Source organism: Vidua chalybeata, chromosome 2, assembly GCF_026979565.1.
Source record: "Vidua chalybeata isolate OUT-0048 chromosome 2, bVidCha1 merged haplotype, whole genome shotgun sequence".
NCBI classification, from domain to species: domain Eukaryota; kingdom Metazoa; phylum Chordata; class Aves; order Passeriformes; family Viduidae; genus Vidua; species Vidua chalybeata.
Genome location: NC_071531.1, coordinates 89,550,317 through 89,570,986, shown reverse-complemented (window position 1 = coordinate 89,570,986; position 20,670 = coordinate 89,550,317). Strand labels below are relative to the sequence as shown.

At 37.4% G+C, this 20,670-nt stretch overlaps 1 protein-coding gene across 1 annotated transcript in view; it reads left to right on the top strand.

The window, feature by feature from the left end:
* The window catches only part of MICU2 (mitochondrial calcium uptake 2), a 133,717-nt gene that overhangs the window by 61,977 nt on the left and 51,070 nt on the right, over positions 1 to 20,670 (top strand). Inside the window, exon 2 of the mRNA XM_053934885.1 lies at positions 9,412 to 9,559. Within this exon, the coding sequence (XP_053790860.1) occupies positions 9,436 to 9,559 (124 nt within the window). The 5' untranslated portion in view covers positions 9,412 to 9,435. The remainder of the gene's footprint in view (positions 1 to 9,411; positions 9,560 to 20,670) is intronic.

Genomic DNA, 20,670 nt, shown 5'->3' with positions numbered 1-20,670 from the left:
TGGGGTCTTCTTTATTTTAGACAGTGATTTTTTTTTCTAAATTTCAGAATATTTATAACAAATGCTTGTGTAGTTACAGTGGCCTCTTCTGCTTTGTTGTGTTTGCATTTTATTGGGAGGTTGGGTATTTTTTGCTTATTTTTTATTTTTAAAAACCCCACAAACTGCAAACTGTAAAACTCGTCATTCTTTTACCAGTATTTACTGAGTTTTATGTGGCTTTGCTGTAGAAAGCTATCCTAAGAGTGTGTGCAACTGGTATGTTCACTGGTATAATGTACTTGTAACACTATTAAATACATGCGTGGATTAAAAGAGCCTTAAAGCACAACCCTGTAGATCATGCTTTGCATGAAGAATAAAGTAAAGGCTTCTGTCTCAGCTGAGGCAGCAGAACTTTCTTCCAAGAATCATCACATTTTTAAACTGAATTTTCTTTATGTCAGACCCTTCCAAAAGGGAAACACTGAAATTTACACTGAAAAGCTACAAGTTTCTTTTAAAGTCTTTGCAGATTGGCTAAATAGAGGCACTCATTTACAGAAACTGATGACAGATAGCATATATGATAGTTGGATATTTAATTTTTTTTTCATTCTTTAATGGTGTCGTATAAACATTTTTAGGCCTTATGTATGTCTTCTGTTTGGTTTGGTTTGAGTTCTGTTTACTCTTCTATACAGAAACATAGTCCAGGAAGATGAAATACAGGGTATTTCCACTTGGTGAGAGCTTGTCTTTGGTTAGAGAAGTGGTTTTAAATCCATAGGTTCTGCTGCTGCAGGGTTGGTTTTGATCAGTGCTGTGGTAGCCTGGTTGGCAACTGCAGCAATTGGGTGTATTTCTTGTAATGCTGTCTCAGTGTCATGAGGAAAATCCCCTGGCAGAGCAAGTACGAAGTACCTAGGTTAAAAATTAACGGGATTTGTGTGATTATATTGGCATACGGCGTGTTTCAGGGAGTGATACAGCAATCCAAGGCTCTTCTACATCTACTCTTGTGGGAGGCACTGTGCCATCAGCCACTGTTCAAAACATTTTGGATGTGCAAACATGTTAAGAATAGTGCTTAAACAAGATGGGTATTTTGAAATGTGTTTCGAAAACACACAAGTGACAGTGTTCTCTGATGACAGAGAGGCAGTTTCTTTTACCGTGTTTCCCTTGAAGCACATACATTGTGTGTAAAACATCATGCTGATACAACGACTTTGAGGGAATACTTTTGGCACATTGCTGCAAACCTAGGGTGTACAGAACTCTTGAAAGTGTATGTAACCACTGACAGAGGCACTTTGAAGTTGTTTTTAAAAGCTTGTGAGACAAATTCTGGTATGTTTCTGTTCTTTTTTCCTCCAATTGTCACTAAACTTCCTACTATCTTAGTTCCCATTCTGTTGTATTTACTACTTCTTGCTCAGCCATTACACAGATTAGAGTAGCCATCTTGTTTCTAGTCCTCTTTATTCATACATGAACATGGATATATTTAAATATGCACAACCATTGTATGCTAGTGCAATGCATTTGTTTGATTACAAAAAACCAAAAACAAAAACAAACAAACAAACAAAAAACAAACAAAACCCCCCCCAAAAAAAACAAACTTGAAAATGTAACCACTTTGTTTTTTACTATGTAACTCAACTGTCTGCTGCATCAAATCTAGCTCCCTTATCCTCAGAGTTTTATCTCTTTTAACTTGAGTCTGTACTGCTTATTTTACCTATTGGAAAGTTGCCTCCTGTTTTTGTCATCTTCTCCCAGTCTAGGTTTTAAACATACTTTCCCTTAGGTTCTTCTGCTTAGGTCACTACGTCCAGCATTAAATATTTACTCCTCTAAATTTTTCCATGTGAGCACTGAGTCCAGAATTTGTCTTGTTCAGAATAAAAGTTGTCTAGCATTCAACCACCTACTATTAAAGCAGTTAACTTTTTTTCCTGTCTGTACAGTTGTTGCAGGACCAAGCACTATGACAGCAAAAACGTTTTAAAGCTGTAAATCACCAGGTAAATATATGGCACCATGCAGCTGGCATGAGTTGGACTGCCAAACTTCCAACAGTGTGACATTGCACTTCTCAAACTCAGGCATATATAGTCCCATTCTCAAGGGTGTGCAGTTAAAACTGCATCTCATGTAATAAATGGATTATCTCTTGATGCAGTTCAGAACAGATGAAGTACAGCCTCTATCTGAGTTACCCAATCAAAGCAAGCAGTTATTTGAAAGGGCATATGGTTTCTCTCTGCAGCAAAAGTACACTTAAGAGGTAATGTCCTATCAACTTGAAAATCCTAAAGATCTGCAAGCTCAGGGTAAGCAAAATCAGATGGCTTAGAGGCTTTCCCAGCTCCTTCTGAGAAGGTGTGTGGAGAGACACTCCATACATCATTTGAATTGAGAAGGAGGAGATAAAATAAAGATTAAATAAAATAAAGATTATGGCATTTCAAAACAATCTTGATCAGCAGGTCAAGGATTTCTGCCCCTTCACTCTCTCGTGAGACCCCACATGAAGTGTTGCATCCAGCTCTGGGGCCTCCAATGCAAGAAGGACATGGACCTGCTGGACTGACTCCAGTGGAGGGGTACAAAGATAGAAGCACTGGAGCACTTCTCCTATGAAGCAGCTGGAGAGGGACTTTTTACAAGGCATGTGACAAGGGGTGATGGTCCTCAGATGAAAGAGGGCAGATTTAGATTAGATATTAGGAGGAAATTCTTTACTATGAGGATGATGAAGCAGTGGCACAGGTTGTGCAGAGAAGTTGTGGATGCTCTTTCCCTGGAAGTGTTCATGGCTGGGCTGGATGAGGCTTAGAGCAACTTGGTCTAGTGGGAGGTGTTTCTGCCCGTGGCTGGGGATTGGAACTAGATGATTATAAGGTCCCTTCCTACTCAGTCTGTTCTATGATTTTCTGATTTTAAAGCCACACAATTAAGCACCGTGTATTGTTAACGCATCCACACATAATATCTTTCAAAAATATCTAGCTCCTCTTACTTTTGAAAACAAATGTATTTGTGTCTTCACATTTTAACTGCTCTTTAATGTGATTGACTGAGAAAGATCAGTGAGAAGTAGATGTGACACATTTTTCACCCAAATCTACTGACTGTCAAATACAATGTAATGAGCTCTCCCAGAAAGTTGTATGGACACGTTTCCTGGGTGTGTTTTCTTTGAGGCATCAATGTGGTCTCCCTGTCACTCTGTATGTATTTAGTACTTTTGCACCAGTGTGTTTGAGTGGTGTGTCAGCCTCAGTAGGGGAATGTGTAAGTAGGCTGGTGTGATAACTTGCAAGTAGAGGTGAAAATGTATGGTTTGTTAAATTAATTAGCTGGTTCCCTGGCTTGTTAGAGCTTGGGTACCTTATCTGCCTTTCTTATATTCTGTTAGGGGAAATGTGTTAGTTTCCTACTTTGTTTTAAGCTTGTGTTTAAAAATGAGCTCTGGTAAGATAGAAATTCTAGAATTAAATACTGAAATTAAAAACCCTTATAAACTGAGACCGTTTTCTGTATTATCCTCATGTTTGAGTTAATTCTCCATTTGGTATGGGTGCTCGTAACAGTAGGTCTGCTCTGTGTGCACACTTTAATCTGAACTCAGTGAAATGCAAAGGGAGGGAGAGAAAAATTAAAACCAGAAATGGCAGGGGTTTAGATGCAAATAAACTCCTCAGCTGCTGCTTCAAACATAACCGTCACTAATTAGTACCAGCACAGCAGAACTGACTGAGCAGCTATTTGAAAGAAAGGAGGGGAGTGGCACCTGTTAGTATATGGAAAGGGCTTCATCTAATTTTCAAGTGTTTATATTCAGCTGTTAAGAGCAGCCAGAGCCGAGACTTTTGCATTCTCATTCTTCTCTTGTCCTTATTTTAGCAGTCTGTTCTCTGTCTCAGAAGTAGCTCCTGAGGTATTTTTAATCTCTTGCCCTTTTAATATTTAGGGATTTCAAGACTGTTAAAGCTTTTAGAAATGTAGTTGCTTGTTCAGTTTCAGTCACTCAAATATTTGGAATTGATTTCCAGACAAATATGTTCTCTGTACGAGTCCTGTGCTTCCCTCCCCCACCCCCTACCTCCCCAGCTTACTTTGTGTCCAGGCTGAGTTTGATTTGCAAGCTCAGAAAACATAATGTTTAAAAAAGTAATACAGATCAATTCTCATCATCAGAACATTTTGGTTCTGATCTTATTTCTTTAGCTTGATGTTAGTTTTGGTAACTGGTGCATTTGATCAAGACATGGCTCACATTCTTTATTGTAAAAGTACCAACTGCTTTTACACATAGTTATACAAACTTTCTTAAATATTATGATTTTGAGCTTTCTGTAAGTCACATATTTCTGTCAAATGGATTTCTTGTCAAAACTCTTTTTCATCTAGCAATTATTGCATCATGTGAAACTTTGAAACATTCAGCTCTGAGCATTATTCCTCTGCATTCAGCATGCATGCTGGGTATGTTAACATGTGCAGCAGAGTTGGAGGTCAAGTTACATTTTTTGTTATTTTGATCATTGCAAAATGGATTGGGTTGAAATTGAGATGCAATAATGACACTAGTTAACTACAAGGTTTTCATCGGTTATACAGAAATTTGATACAGAGTTGCTAAATCCTTTTGTAGATCTAGTGTGAATTAATGGCTCCAAACCTGAGGCTCCCAGAGATCTGACTGGCACCAACTCGATTTTAATTACATCCCACACAGTGGTTTAGTTATTCTTGTAGCAGGTAAAATGAGTGTAACAGCTAATTATTTCAGATTAGAAGAAGAAAAAAATATTGATCCTCTTTTCAGATGAGGGGGAAAAAAAGGAAATATTAATTTTATTTTTTCCAAAGGAAAAAGGAAGGAAGGTATGTAGATAACAGAAGAAAGAAAGGCAATGAAAGGATACAAAGAGACCAGATAAGTAGATTGTATGGAAAAGAGTAAAGTAAGAAAAATTATGTTGGAAAAAATTAATTGGAAAGTGTATTCTATTTTATAAGCAGAAAAGATTAAAATAGAAAACTTGAAAGGCACAGATGCATTAAAACACCAAATGCTGTGCAAAGGGACAAAAACTAAAATTAATGAAAGGGGAAGATATAATTTTAAATTGAAGGGAAAGATAAGTGCATATGATATTTTAAAATAATTTTTGTCTGTTGATCAGCAGCATATATTTGAGTTTGTACTTAAGAATTACTTAGATTTTTAATAGATACAAAATTAGTGTTACCAAACATCACATCACAGTGATCAGCTGTGTTACTAAAAACACAGGTAAGGATTATCAAAGTTTTGTTTATGTAACCCTTCATTTTTATTTAATTCAATTAAAAAAAAAAACATAACAAACAACAACAAAACCACAAGCCAAAGATTGAACACCATGAACACCATGAATTCTTTAATTGCATCTTAAATTTAGGAGACTGACTGATAAACAGATTAATGATATCAATGTGAAAATTAATTGTTTGAAGGAATGTTGTTGCCCTTAGGCATTTCTCCGTCCAGGAAGCCGGGAAGGAAACCAGAGTCTTTGGTAATGCTTGTAGATGGCAGTGGCTGGTCAGCTCCTGATCCATTGCCATGTCACCTGCGCAGCATGCTCCTGGAACCCTTTTCATGTCATTCAATTCTAATTTACCATCAGCTATCATAGCTTTACCATGCACATTCTGAAATTGGCACTGGAGACTTGACATAAAACCACAAAGGCAACTAAATTCCAAGTTAAAGCTGAAATTTCATTCTCAATTCCCTTGGGTGTGGGGGTGCCGTGGAGCACCTGGGAACACCCAGTGTTTGAAGCCCCAGCTGGACCCACACACAGAAGAACGAGCTGAGGGTGGAATTTCAGCCCAAGCCCTACTGTTAAAGCCACGTAGCTCTTTGTGGTTGGATTTCTCCTGTATGCATTGTTAGAGGCAGAAATAAGCCCAAGTCAATCCCAGAGTTATTTTAAACTATGCTTACAAGAATCTTGTGGTAGTAGTAATAGATTCTTCTCACCCATTGTGCCCCAAAAATTTAAATTTTTATATCCAACTTGCCTTGAACTTGCATTGTTGGAAACTGCTGAGGTGTTAGATTACAGATACCTTAATATCTGAAGTTCAGCCTTAAATACATAATTATTTCTTACAGTATATCTGTTTTTGCTTGAAACTCATTTTGCGGAATAAAAGAGTAAAACTCTGGTTTTTGCCCAGTACATGCATTTTTATGAGCAGAATTAGCTTTCACAGTGTTTTTTAAAATGTCAGGAATGTCAAATCTTTTTTATCTGCAGGACTCATAGGATGACTCAGGAAAACCTACTTAGAAATTAGTCAGGATTTAATTGAAGTGGGAAGGATACTGAATTGTGAAGAGAGAACTTGCTTCCCTCTGTACTCATTAGATTGGTACTTCAAAAGAAGATCAATCTTAATTTTAAGTGATTAAATCAGCCTTTTCTTCAAAACATAATTTTTATTTACTCTTTGGTTAGGCACTTGGAATAATGATTAGAATAGTTATTCAAACATTTCTCTCTTCTAAGAACGAATGGGAGTTACGTTTATAAGTTGGATTTTTTTCTTTTTTTTTTCAAAAAACAGGAGCTTCCTACTTCTTCCCATGTATTTCTATCCCTTACCAGCTGTCTTTGGTAGATCTGGCATCCCTGCTTATTGAAGACTTGGAGACATACGTATTGGTGAAGAAAATAATAGTGAATGAGAGGAAGGGGTACAGCTTTTAAATGAGGTGGTAGCTGCTCTAGCTGAACTCATGCTCATGTCCTGAAGGGTGTTCTTTGCTGATGACAAATTTCTTTAATAGTGACAGGATGTCAGGAATTTTGCTAAAGCTTAGAAAAAAAAGTAGGAGATGGCACAGCTGATTTATTTCATCCTGTTTCATCCTCATTTGTGCTACTTTTGAAGCTGATGTTCATAAGAAGTTAGTCAAGGCTGTTTTGCAGATCAGGGATGCTAGTTTCACAAAAAGAAAGGGGTTTGATGAGTCCATAATCACATGTTATTGTAATTCTGATGGGAATAGGTTCCTTTCCAAATACAAGGCACCCTTCAGAGTTAATATGTGAACATGTGAGCACAGAATCACAGAACATGCGGAGCTTGAAGGGATCCATCAGGATCATTGAGTCCAACTCTTGGCCCTCCACAGGACACCCCAAGAGTCACACCATATGCCTGAGCACAGTCCAAATGTTCCTTGAACTCTGTCAGGCTGGTGCTGTGACCACTTCCCTGGGGAGCTGTTCCAGTGCCCAACCACCCTCTGGGTGAAGAACCTTTTTCTAATGTCCAAACTGAACCTCCCCTCACACAGGTTCAGGCCATTCCCTCAGGTCCTGTCACTGCTCACCACAGGGGAGAGATCAGTGCCTGCCCCTCCTCTTCCCCCCACAAGGAAGCTGCAGCCTGGAATGAGTTCTCCCCTCAGTCTCCTCTTCTCAAGGCTGAACACACCAAGTGACCTAAGCCACTCCAACATACGACTTTTCTGCAAGGCCCTTCTCCATCTTTGTTGCCCTCCTTTGGACATTCTCTTAACAGTTTAATTCCTTTCTTATATAATGGTGACCAAAACTGGTACCTATGTATTTCAGTTAAAATTGTGGACTGCTAAAATTCAGTGTTCTGTTATCAGTAACAAATTTAGCTTTAGACAGAATTCAGATAAATACTGCAAGACTTAAGAAATTTTAAAATCCAGTTGGTTTGAACATGTAGAATTTGCTTTTTACTTCTTGTCTAAACTTTTTTATTTTTGTATTTATACAGAAAGATTCCTTTTCATTACATAATTTTGGTTGAAGGACAACTGTGAAACCATTTTGCAATTTTTTTTTAAATTTGCCATTGGGGAAAAATTGTTTTCATCACTCTGAGAAGGATGTGATTTTAATAAGAATGCAGCATGTTAATACCCAGCAACCATGAAATATTCATTTGAGATTTGCAGCATTTGTTGAGTCTTGTTAACTAAGCAATTGCGGAGTCACTTGTCCCCTAAAGTTTTAAAAATAATAAATACATTTGTTGCTACATTTGATTTGTTTTTAAGCAGTATTTTCCAGAACATGCACGTCTGAACAGCAGCAGTGCACTTGGGTTGTAGGCCATGATAGAGCTCTATACTGTAAGAAGCTTAAAGCAGTGCTGTCCAAACCAAAGCAAGTCTTGGCTTCAGATGCTTAGAGGTAGCCCATATTTTCCTTACATATCAGAATATGACTGGTTTAAATCTAAATTATCAGTATTTTTTTTTCTTGTTGTTGGTTACCTCCTACCCTTCATTGAAACCTGAGGTTTGAGGCAAACAAATATGCTACAAGGGAAAACTAAGATGGACTGTAGCAGGTGCTTGTAGCCTGTCATTCAGTGAAATATTTTAACAAGTCCTTAATGCTAACACAGAACTGCAGAGCATGGGATTAAATGGCAAGTTGAAGCCTTCTATTTAGAAATACAATAATGTATAATATAATATGTGATGGTAATTGTTACATGATTAATGTTCAAATACACACAGTATGTGTTCTGAATCTTAGAGTTTCTTGTTTTCCTGTTGTCACTTAGCATCTCTGAAATCCTAAAGTGTCAATATCTCTGTTTCACTGGGTCGTGTCCTCTTTTGCTACCAGTAAGTGCTGGTGCTACTCATCAGAGTATTGTCAACTCATATGGTTTTGATCCTGAGTCTCTCAGTATTGATAAGGAGAGGGTGAAGCTGGAGATTTTTTGTTTGCTTGACTAGTTGAATCTTTGGGTTTGGTGGTATGATCTCTGACTCTTTGGTGGTGTTTTCATTGCTTTTCCCATTTTTTGACTTCTCTGAAAGACAGGCCCATATTTAAATAAGAACATCATTATTCTCCTATATTAGGAGTTGCTTCACAGTTCAGAAATTAACTTCAGGAATGACTCATATGCATGGATACCAGCACATTTCAGCCTTTCCTGAGCCAGCCACTAACCTGGCAAAATACTATTTACTGTTTGGTGGGTTTAGGTTTTTGTTGAGTTAGCAAGCTGAATTTGGCTCATCAAGAGCCCAAGCAGCAGAGCTGGCAAACAAGGAGGTGCAGGACAACATGGCTAAGAGCAGGAGAGTGGGAAGCAGGATCAGCCTTTGGTGACATCCAGCCATTAATTTGGCTCTCTTCTGTTGTTAAAGCATGCTCTCAGTAAAGCCAAAAAATACTTTGACTATCATATAAGCATGTCATTCTTTAAGACTGTGCTATAAAAGCTTTAATTGCTGGTACCTTTTTATTGTGGCTACCCACAAAATACTGAGGTTGGTCAAGATTGGGTATAGGGTTTTTTCTAATTACATCTTTGGTCTACCAATGCACTGGTCTTTTTTTTTTTCTTTTTCAGAAGGAAGATGTCATTCATGCAGACATGGATGAAAGACTGTCTCTTCGAAAGCACCGCTTCATGCATTTTGCATCGTTGGAATATGAAGGAGAACATTACATGACACCAAGAGATTTCTTGTTTTCAGTAATGTTTGATCAAGTTGAACGTGAGTTGTTTTCTTGTCATTGTATTTGTGAAGGAAAAGAATCTTGCTGGTCCCCTTAGAGATGTCATTTGCAAATCACTGGGATAAGATCCTTTATGTTACATAAATCAGCAGAAGCCGATTTTTAAATGTTGCCCATGTGGATTCTCACAGACACCGCTACCCTTTACACAAGTGAAGTGAGGCTGATGATTTAGAAATCTGGTGACTTGCTGATGACATCTCTGCATAATTTACATGACTGATCAGTATGTAGTTCCTCAATTGCTTACATGCCACAGAAAATAGAATGTGTATTATAATGGTGTTCATACCATTCCTGGTCCTGTTATCTTCTATCCACTTCACCAGCAAGTAATTCTATGACCTTTTTTCTTAGAGGAGGCAGTGATGGGAGTGAGTTGAATGAGAATAATAGAGCTTAGAGTTCAATTCTACATTTTTGGTTTTAAATCTCCTTTGATTTTTACATAACCTAGTTAAGAACAAATAAAAATCACAAGTGTCTTTTCAAGAAGTACTTTTAAAAGTGTATGTTCTGAGGAGAAGATAGGAACAGCGCACAAACAAGAAGTGCAAAGGTTGTTGTCCTTTTCTGCAGGTTTTCTGGCTTCATTAATTCTGTCCCATTCCTTAAGCTTCTTTCATCTTTGTATCTTCTTCTGTTATTTCTATGATACAGTTATGTTTTTAATGATATATTCTTTTTTCCTCAAAAAAAAATTGGATTTTGCAGTTTTCCCGAGATTTTTTTTTAATTTTTGCTTTTGAAAGGTTAAGATTTCCAGTTTTCAGAGAGCATTGTCACTTAGAGGACAAATTCTCTGTTAGTTCATCTGCTAAGGGAAAAAGGGAGAAATCCCAGCTTTAGTAGTTGTTTGCTGCAATCTGCACATGCTGACCAGAAGAGCATGTTGTCTGGCAAAAGCTGTTCAAAGCCTGGGATGCTCTGCCCACCTACCAGCAAATGCTGTAGTGACTTGGGAGTATTGAACTGGAAATCCAGAAGGGAATTCAAGGCCCTGTGGAAGGGTTTGAGAGACAGGGAGGAAGAAGGAGACCAGAATGCACTTTGATTGAAGCCCATTGAAAACCTAGGGCAGAAAGCAGTTTAAGAAAGCTGCAAGTGGTCAAAGAATAGGACAATTATTATTAGATAGAATTAGGGATAATAAAAGAACTTTTCCAGCATCTGTCAAAAATTTATAGGTGATAAGCATACATGAATTCACTGCTGACACACAGCTTCTAATATTACACACAGCTGAATATAAATTCTTAGGAGAACTTTATGACCTTGAGACTCATGGAGATTTTTAAAATACTGTTTTTTAATGTATAAGTGTTAGACTTCGTTCCCCCTCAAAACTTGGGTCATTAAGTTAAAAACCTGAAAGGGAACTTACTTTGAGTTTTCCTGGCTGAAAGACAGTGAGTACAGAAACTTTTAGTTTTGAAGGTGTCATTTTCAGACAGTTGTGTCTGAAGACAAGGTTAGAGAGATAAGTGTTTTTCAGTTCTAGCCATTCATCCATATTAATTGGTTACTCCAAGTATAATAGGATACATGCAGATTTTTAATGAAGTGCTATATGGTGATATTTATTTGTAATGCAGCCAAGTTAATTTCAGTTGCTTTGCTAATATGAGTAGGAAATAGCATTAAACAGAAGCAAATAAATAATGACAAGAAAAAAACTTTGCTCTAAGGTATATTTATCATTTCAAATTGAGTTCAGGCTTGCATTAGTACCATAGATGCTTGATAGAAAAATGTTGACACTCAAATCTAATGTTCCTAAATATTTTTTTAACGATCATTGGTGTGGATTTTTTGGCCAGTAGCATAAACAGAGTGCTAAGCAATTTTCTTGATTTCTCTTGACTGGAATTTTACATTTTTATGTGACTGCAAACAGACACAGAATTTGATAGCAGAGAAATATAGCACTTGAATTATTTTAAAGGCAGTGGTTTTATTCATTGTGTTTCAAAGAATTTCATATGAGGGAAGTAAACAGACCTATCTCAAGTGTCTCTCATGGTGTATTCAGAGTAGGTCAAGATAGTGAACTTAATAGCAAAGCAGCAATTATTTTGGAAGCTTTCTGCTTATATAATAAAATAATTCTCTTTCACCCCGAACTGTACCTTTAGAAAGAAGAAATGTATGACACCACTTACCCTAGAAAGCCCTTCACTTACTGCATACTTAGATGCAATTTTAACATGTGATCCTGCATACATATGGTGGGTCTTAGAATGCTGAACTTCAAGCTGTAATGATTTGGTTATTCTCTACCTATTTTTGATTAATTGCTAATAAGTAAAAAAGCCCAAACCTCTCAGCAAAATCTCAAGCACCCTAGTGGTAACCATTCATCTTCATAAATATTTGCTTGAAGTTTTCCAGTTGGATGCTGTTTATAGTAATATGGAAGACTTAGGACTATTCTAAAGTTTTGTTTCTGCTGTACTTTACAGACAATATGCAGAAACACATGACCAGCCTCATGAGCAGTTTAGTTGTGTACATCAAGAAATACTGCTGGGGTTGATCTGTCCCTGTTCAGAGATAAATACACCCACAAGGGAAAAAGGCAAGCAAAAAGAGGGATGAGAAACAGTTACAAATTGAGAATAGGAGACATTGGCCAGCCAGCCTTAGGGTTTTTTGCTCATGAGTGCTTCTCACTGGAAAATTACTTTGAAATCTCCTGTTAGTTTTTAAACATAGTCAATTCAGTAGAAAGTAAATGTGGTGTTGTGTAAACCAGATGAATTGTTGGTGCTAGCATTGAAAAATACCAAAATATTTTAGCTATGTGCAGATTGTCAAGTGAATTCCTGTACACAGTTGGGTGGAATTTATTACTGAAGCAAAAATCTTAGGTGTGGCCTTTGACAAGGTTGCAAAAGATGCAATAAATTATGATTTATTACGGAACGCTTTACCAGATAAGAAAACAGATGAACTGTACTACAAATATATCAACTGTCATCCAGCCTAAGTGATCTTGAACCCTGCCTGGTAGACCTTAGTTCACTACCTCTGGTCATTTGTTTCCTGGTGCATGGGTTTCTCTATTACTCATTTTCTTTAAAATAGGTAAAAGTTGTGAAATATTGGCATTCCTATTAATTAAATCACACCTTCAAAGTTATTTACTGTCAGGTGATAAAGAAGAAAAATATTTACAGTACTGCCATGTAAGGAGAATGAGCTGATAACGAATGCAGAATTTCCTGACAGACTTTTTGTTCTGCATATTGACAAAGCAAAGGGTTCTATAAAGGAATAAAGACACCGTCCAAAAATTCTTGCTTGCTTTTAGAGGCGGTGCTACTAACACCAAGTTACTCTCTAAATATGTGCCTTGTTCTATTGCTGTTAGTTATTTTATAAAAGGAAGCAGCCACCTCTTTATAAACATTGACAAACAGTAAATGAGATGTAGTAGTGTGGCACAGCATTTGTGCCAGTGCAAAACTAATATGACAGCATTTTTTTTTCTACCAGTTAGTTCAGTGCATACTAAATGCACCATTGGGGATTTTGGATTCATGGCTATATGCCATGTAATCTTGTGTTAAAGCTATGTTACCACAGGGATGTGTGGCAAACCATTGCAAAACCAGCCAAGTTCTTCTGGGTAATCTGTGGGATGTTCATGTAAATCATTATATCTGATGCAATGATAGTTTAGTGAAAAAGTGTTCCCTGTTACTGTTCTTACTGTGATGTAAAACTACTTCACAATGTCTAGTAATATCTAATACAAATAATATAAACTTGCTGTGTTGCATCAGAAATTTTAGTATTTTTAAGATCACTGGTATGGGAAGGATAAAATTCTGCTGATTGACACTGAATTTTCATTGCAGTGCAGGAGCATTTTCGAGAGACCCTTCATGTAAAATTTGTGTTTTAAACAGTTGTGCATACTTAGGCTCATATTCCAGATTAGACAACTAATACTGCGTTAGAGCTCCATGGAAATACCATCACTGATGTGCTGCTGCAGTACATACAAGAAAATCTGTATTAGTGTTTGAAAACGACTGCAAGAGTCCTTCAGGAAATGAAGATGTTGCAATGCATTGAATCTGAACTGTGCTTATGTTCATTTTTTTCTGGAGAAGATTATTCTATTCCTCTTCCAAGTAGAAGACAAACCTTCAGGTTACCTTGTCTGATAACAATTGACACTTGCTAAATAAATATCTTGATCCTTCTGTATCTGCTAAGTCCAGATTTAGTGTGTTGTAGCATCTTCATTCATTCAGCTATGAGAAAAGAGATTTTCCTGTGTTCTACAGTACCAAGGTACCAGAGGCAGTATTTCCATGGCAGAGTCCTATGTGTCAGCGAGGACTAGTGTGTTCTAAGTTCCCTTGGAGAAGTTGTTTGAGTTGGTTAAGCTTTCTGTGGGAAAACAGTTGCTGCAAAGTTGTTTTGTGTTTGCAGGCTTGATATGTGTGGCTTCCTGTCACAGCATCAGCATGGTCATGGCTCTGAGGGAATCTGAGGAAAGGGCATAGTGCAAGGCTGTGGTGGCTAAAAAATTGAGTTCTCCATTGTCCTTAGTTGAGGTCAATGCTGATGCAGTCAGTGGTGTTAGGAGGGCCAAGAGGGACCAGGCAGTAGATGAGCACTTCGAAATGAGCTGAGTCAATCTTTTTATTTTTGGGTCTTGAGTTTTTTGCTTTTGGCGGGAGTTCAGATGCCCGTACTTCAGTGTCTTCATTTTGACCTGAATTTCATACACAATAGCTAATCAGACTGATGTGAGTCATGCATCAGTGTCAGATCTAAAATCTAGGATTCAGAGTCAAAGAATAAGATTGAAGCTTGTCTAAATGGAGAAGCTTTATATGGGAAGTAGGGATTGAAATGTTGCATGGGGAGCCATTGAAACAGCTGGGAACTGAATTCAATTATCTCCAATTTCTAATGTGTTAACATGTGTTAACAAAGAAGTTGTTTTCTCTCTATCTCTGCATTTGGTGGTTTTTTAGTACAGATATGTCATTGCTCAAATCCCCCAAACACAGTAGAGAACTATGCAAGCTGAATATGCACAACAGAGATGACCCCTTGCCCAGTGGTAGATGGAAGCTAAAGTGAAGATAAATCCAAAGAAATAACGTGGTGGTTTAAGGTCATTAATCTCTTCTGAATTTTAGAAAATGAAACAAAATCAGCCATTTCTAGCCATAGCTTCTTAGTCATCATTGTTTACTCATTTCTTAAAGTGGGGTTGTGAGTAAAGGAAAATACTATTTCTGTTAAGGAACTGAACAAAAAAAACAAAGATAAACATTGATTGCTGAAAATGTCTTCCGTACTGTGGATTTTTTATCCTCAGCTATCTTTCATCACCCAAAAAGCATTAGGAAATCCTACCACAACCCTGTCAAAGTCTTCAAAGTAACTTACTTTCACTTTCTCTTAAGTGTCCAAGTAGAACATTAAAATAGGTGTTGTGCATAAAATACTATATTGGCTTAGATCTAATGTTGTGCCTCAGCCAATTGTTGGTAATTAATTAAACTAAATAAGAGAGTTTTTTGTTTTTTCTTTTGTCCTCATCAATTAGATGCTAACTCTGATAACTAACGTACATAGGCTGTATGTTTATCTAAAAACTAATTTGACAGTAAACAGTTCTTTGTTTAGAAATATGGCAGAAATTCCTATGATCTTGATAATGTGTATTTATATCTATTATGTCTATATGTTTTGTTGTGAACTCAAAATAAACACTAATCCACTTTTCATAATGGTTGCATCACAAGGTACTACACAGCAGAATCAAAGATGGGATTCTTGAGGAGAAATGCAGTGTTCCCTCCTGCAGCATTCAAATCTGCTCTGCTGGTCAGGCTTCTTTTTTGGTCTATTAACCACTAGCCTCTGCACCAACTTATTTGTTTGCTCCCATATTTCAGAAAAGTGTATTTGATTGTGAGTCCGAAAAAGAGCTAAAGGGGAGCAGCGCTGAGAGCAGAAGTGTTCGGTGAGTGCTGGCTTCCAGCACTGTAGCCCTGTGGCTGCAGCAGCAAGGAAGTGTGCACGGTCAGATGGGAGAGCAGGAGGAAAGGGAACCATGGAGCAAAATCACTAAAAAAGGAGCATGTCTTAGCATATCATTGCACAGGGAAAATAGGTCTTTTTTTCCCCTCCAGTTCTATTTTCCTGTCTTCAACCATGTCGAAGGTACCTGAGATACATTCCTTGTACAGTTAAGTAGGAAAATATATTTTTGATCCTTAAATTTATACTGACATTGTATGAACTACATTTGTATGTTTGCAGGTATGTCTGTGTGAGACAGCAGTAAGGTTATACTGAGCTCATGTCTCTGTTGGGATTGATTCCTATTTTTCCCTTTGTGGCATTGATGACTGGCTGAAGAGAGATGCAGATTGAAAGTTCTTACCTCAATTGACTGCAATGCTTGCTGATTAGGTAAAAACTTGGGCAAGATGATTTGAAAATACATTAATAGTTATTTAGCTTTCAGAAAAGCAGTTCAATGAGAAGATAAATTACAGCTTCTCAATGAATGAAAGCAATTTATAGAAACGCAGCACAAAACTCAGCACAAAAATAGTAAGGAAAATAAAAGCGATCAGGCTTCAGCAGAGTTGTGAGCAGGAGGCAAGTGGTCTCAATGCACATCTTGAAGGATTTGGTTATTTAAAGTGTGAAAGTTATTGGTTATTTAATGGCATCTGAATGGGAAACAGATTCCCTGAAATGAATGAAAAGATATTGTGTGCGTACAGAATACTTGTAGTACAAGTAATGGAAAGATCTGGTTATTAATAACAGGAGTCTGCTTGTTGTATAAACATCATCTGCCTTAGAATTTCAGGAGTCTTACAACAGTTTCTGCTTTAGTCAAGTATTCCAGTTTTGTGACATGCTAATGTGATATTTGAAATACCTAACAGAGAAGTCACTTTTTTTAATATATATGGGCACATTTCAAGAGCTCATACAATCATTCTTGGTCTCTGAATATTTTTCCTATCTTTGAAGATTTTTTAATTTTTTTAGAACACCACTCACTGTTTCAACTACTTTTATAACATACTGTCAACATACCACAGAAAATATCTTTGTGATTTGTTCTCCCACAGGTTCCAAATAGTTTTTGACAGATCACTTCAGTATTTTTTTTTAATAATTCAGTGGAACTTAATTAGTTCTGAAACATCCTGCTTAACTGACAATTAAGTCTTAACAGATGTAGCGTGAAAACAGATTCAATGAATTTTTTCACTCTTAAGTGTATTTTAATTTCTTGCAACATATGTCCTCAACACAGACAGGTATTGGTTTATACCTAAGAAGTACAGTCTGGTTTTAAAATTCCTTGGCTTGCATTCAGTTATTTAAGAACTGATGAGGATCTACAGACCACTGATGGATGATAGCAGATGCCAGGAGTGCAGGTCAGACTCCTGCCAAAATCTAGCACGCGTTCTAGCCTCATATTTTCAGTTGTTTGCAACTCTTTTGGTACTGATGGTTCTGTGCTTTTCCTTAAGCCAATGCTGAATTTTTATTGTATTAGTCATATGATTTATTCTTTTTTGAGTAAAAGACTACTATTTTTCCCCTGCTTGTTCTCCTAAGAAATGTTACATGATGAGTTTTTTAAAAATGCCTAGGATAGAACCACAGAGTATCAATCACTTTGCTTCTAGGCAGTAGCAGCAGGCAAGGTGTGCAACCTGCGTTTAGTTGGGAGGAGCTGTCCTTACTTGCCAAACAGCTGGCGTCTCCAGAGGTACCGTTGAGAAGTTCCATTGCTCCCTGTTTGGAAAACACTGGCACTGATTCCCTAAATGAGAAACTGGCCAGGTTATGCTCTGTTTTTCACTCCCCAGCCTTGCACCTGCAGTGGGTTATAGCACCAAATTGTGCTCAGTAGCCTTCCTCATCTGCTGTGAAACAAAAGCAAATACTGAGTTCAAAGACATTTTTCCATGTGTAAAACACACAGGTTCCTCTTGTTAGAGCCACCTGCTTGTATGGCAGTGCCTCCCTTGGGTTACCAGCTTCGTTACTGCAAAGGAGAATGCAGACAAGAGACAAATCTTAGTAATCAAATCAGTCATCCACTGTTGTCCAGTCCCTCAGAGAGCTAAGGTACTCACACCATCGTCCATACTGCTGGCAAGCACCTGGTCATTCTGCTGGCTACATCTTTTTTTAAATATGTTTCATCTCAGACCTGGAAAAGCCTGAAAGTGAAAGGATTTTACAGACACAGCTAACAAAAAAATACTACATTTTCTAACAAATCCTCTCTTGGTTGTTCCTAGACAAAAATAGTTCAGCATTGCTAGTAGGTGCAAATCCATCCTACCTGGCCATTCTTGGTTTTTCTAGCTGCTTTTTTCAGCTGATTAGTATACATAAAAAGCCAGTGTCCAGCTACTTTGTTTACCAAGAGCTGCAATCATACTTGGCTTAATAAAAATTTTTAAATGGGCTCCTTGCATGGAATTTAAATAGAAGACATGGCCAAGACAGCTACCTTTTGATGTTTTTCAGTTTATTCCAGTTGTCTTTCAGGACTGATGTTTGAAGTCTTCAGAATGATGCAGCTCGTTTTCCCAGGCGCCAGCCTTCTTTTCAAGTATTGAATGCATGTCCTTTGTGCCAGTATTTCTGGAACTACTGAGGCAGTGAAATTTTGCTGCTGCATTGGTATTGGCAAGCTCATAATAAGTCACATATCCCAATAAGGAAACTGCCAGTTGCAGTACACAGAGGACTTTTCTCCTTTTTTGTTCCCCTCCAAATGTTGGGGTTTTTTTTTTCATTTTTGTTTCTTCTGGGGAAGGGGTGTACATGTGTTTGTGTGTCACTCACACCCTAACAATAGCATTTATTTCTTTTCTGTGGTTTTCTTGGCAATATAGAATGTGAGAGCTTCCTTCTGTTTCACTGTCAGTTTCCTGGGAGAAACTATAAAATCTAATGCTCAAAAATTTCATCTACTTCTCTGGCTTTCTTTGAATTTGCTAAGGAGAAACATTTTTTGCCAGCTGTATGGTGGTAAAGGCAGTCTCTACTGCTGAAAAAGTGAGAGGGTCTTTTAAACCAGTATGGTCATTTTAAAAGTACACTGAGCAACATAAATTACTCTGCACTTTCACTAGAAGAAAGCTGTCCATTGTTTGCTTTTCATTTGTACCAACTATGAGAATTATAAAAAGCCCATTTAAATTCTGATTCATTTGTCATTTCAATCTGTCTCCTCTGCAGCTAAAATAAATGCTCGTTTCAAGAGGACAGTTGCTATTCTTTATGTCCAGTATTTCTGTAAAGGGGAGAAAGGATATCTGCTTAGCCAAACCATTGTAAGAACACCCATATTTATTGCCACTGCTAACCTAAGTTAACATGTAATCTCTTGTAATGTATTTTTATGGATTTGTATCCTCTATTAGTGGAATACTTCATGGCTTAGTACTTGTCTTTAACATTTCATAGCTAAGCACTTCAAAATTTATCATATATATTCTATAAGTCAGCTCCTATTTCAGCAGTTTAAAATAAAACAAACTTTAAATATAGACCTCGTACATTTTTTCATACTCAATTTAACATAATTTTTAACCACTGGTTATATTGGAAAACAGTGACACAATATCTCTGTTGCTTAAAAACTCTGCTGATATCCCTATCCTAAAAGTAGTCACTGTCTCTATAAACCCTCTTGCTCTTATGCTCACATTTCCAATTTCCTAAAATAGTGAATTTTCTTCTTTTGAACCTTAGCTCTGTGATACATTATGGATAATTAAGCTACCACTCAGCACTGGTCTTGTTAGGTTAGCAAACCTGAGGGTTTTTTTATCTCCTCTGTCTGGATGAGGCCATCCATTCCACACCTTCATGTGGGTATCTTTATTCCATGCTTTTCTGAGACTGATTTATCTGTGTGAAGCCAGCATCGTTTCCTGGCTTACAGCACAATCCGCTGGCAATCACTGTGGTCTAAGGGATGGAAAAAGAATGGAAGTCAGGAACTTATTAAATGAAGATTGTTGCTGAAACTTCTGAATGTCAGATTGCAGCTTTAGTTAAGGAGAAAAATGGTTCAAAGCAATGCTCACTTGTGCAAGATGCTGAAATGCGTGTAGCCTGTCCTCCACTCGCAATCACTAGGTCCAGAACAGCTTCCAACACCAAAGGTGCTTTGGTCCTCATTTGTACCTCCATGTGTCTGCCAAGCTGAGGATACTGGGATAGAGCAAATTATTTTCTGCATCCTTAGGTGAGGAAATTTTTGACATAATCATTGTATAGTGATTAAAACAGAAAGAGAGATCTGGCAAAGAACAGCCTCTTAGGGAGTCATGTACAGTCAAGGGCTTAATGCCCCCAGGTAAGGTACACTTTTGCTCAGGGAAAAGAAAAAATTGTTCATTTTTTCGGTCCACAGTTGCTCTTGGAGGAGAAATTAGTATTGTCAGAGAAGCTGAAAATGGCAGGAAAGAGACAACACAAGGATAATTGGAAGTGGTGGACACAGAAGCCCAGTATACTGAGGGCTGCTGCAAGTTAAATGAGACATTAGTGGGAATTTTGATATAAAGTATACTTCTGCATTTAGATTTGCCTTCTTAATTATATGTACTGATAAATATTTCTGTTCCATTTCTGTCCTGACCTATTACAATGTTTCCTCTGGTGTTTCATATGGTCAGAATTCTTCAGAAAATTTGACTGTAAAATAAAAGCCAGGGTAAAGCCAAATGTGTTTCAGAGCTTTGCTTCATCGGATTATTTGAATTCAGGGGGAGAAAAGTTTTTTTCTGAGGAAATAAGACAATTCTAGAAAATAACAACTTCTTTTTTGAAAGAAATTAATGATCTTCTTTGTCTAGATTTTTTTTTCTTTCTGACAGATTTTTTTCTTTATTTTGTGAGGAGTTTGAAGTCAAAGGGTCAAGTGGTGGCTTATCTTTTCTTCTCTTATTCAGTCTGCAAAGTTCATTCTTTAGTGTACTGGAGGTACTCCCATTGGTGCACAAGACTTTTTGTTTCTACTGCTATAGAAGGCTGATGAACGTCATGTCAA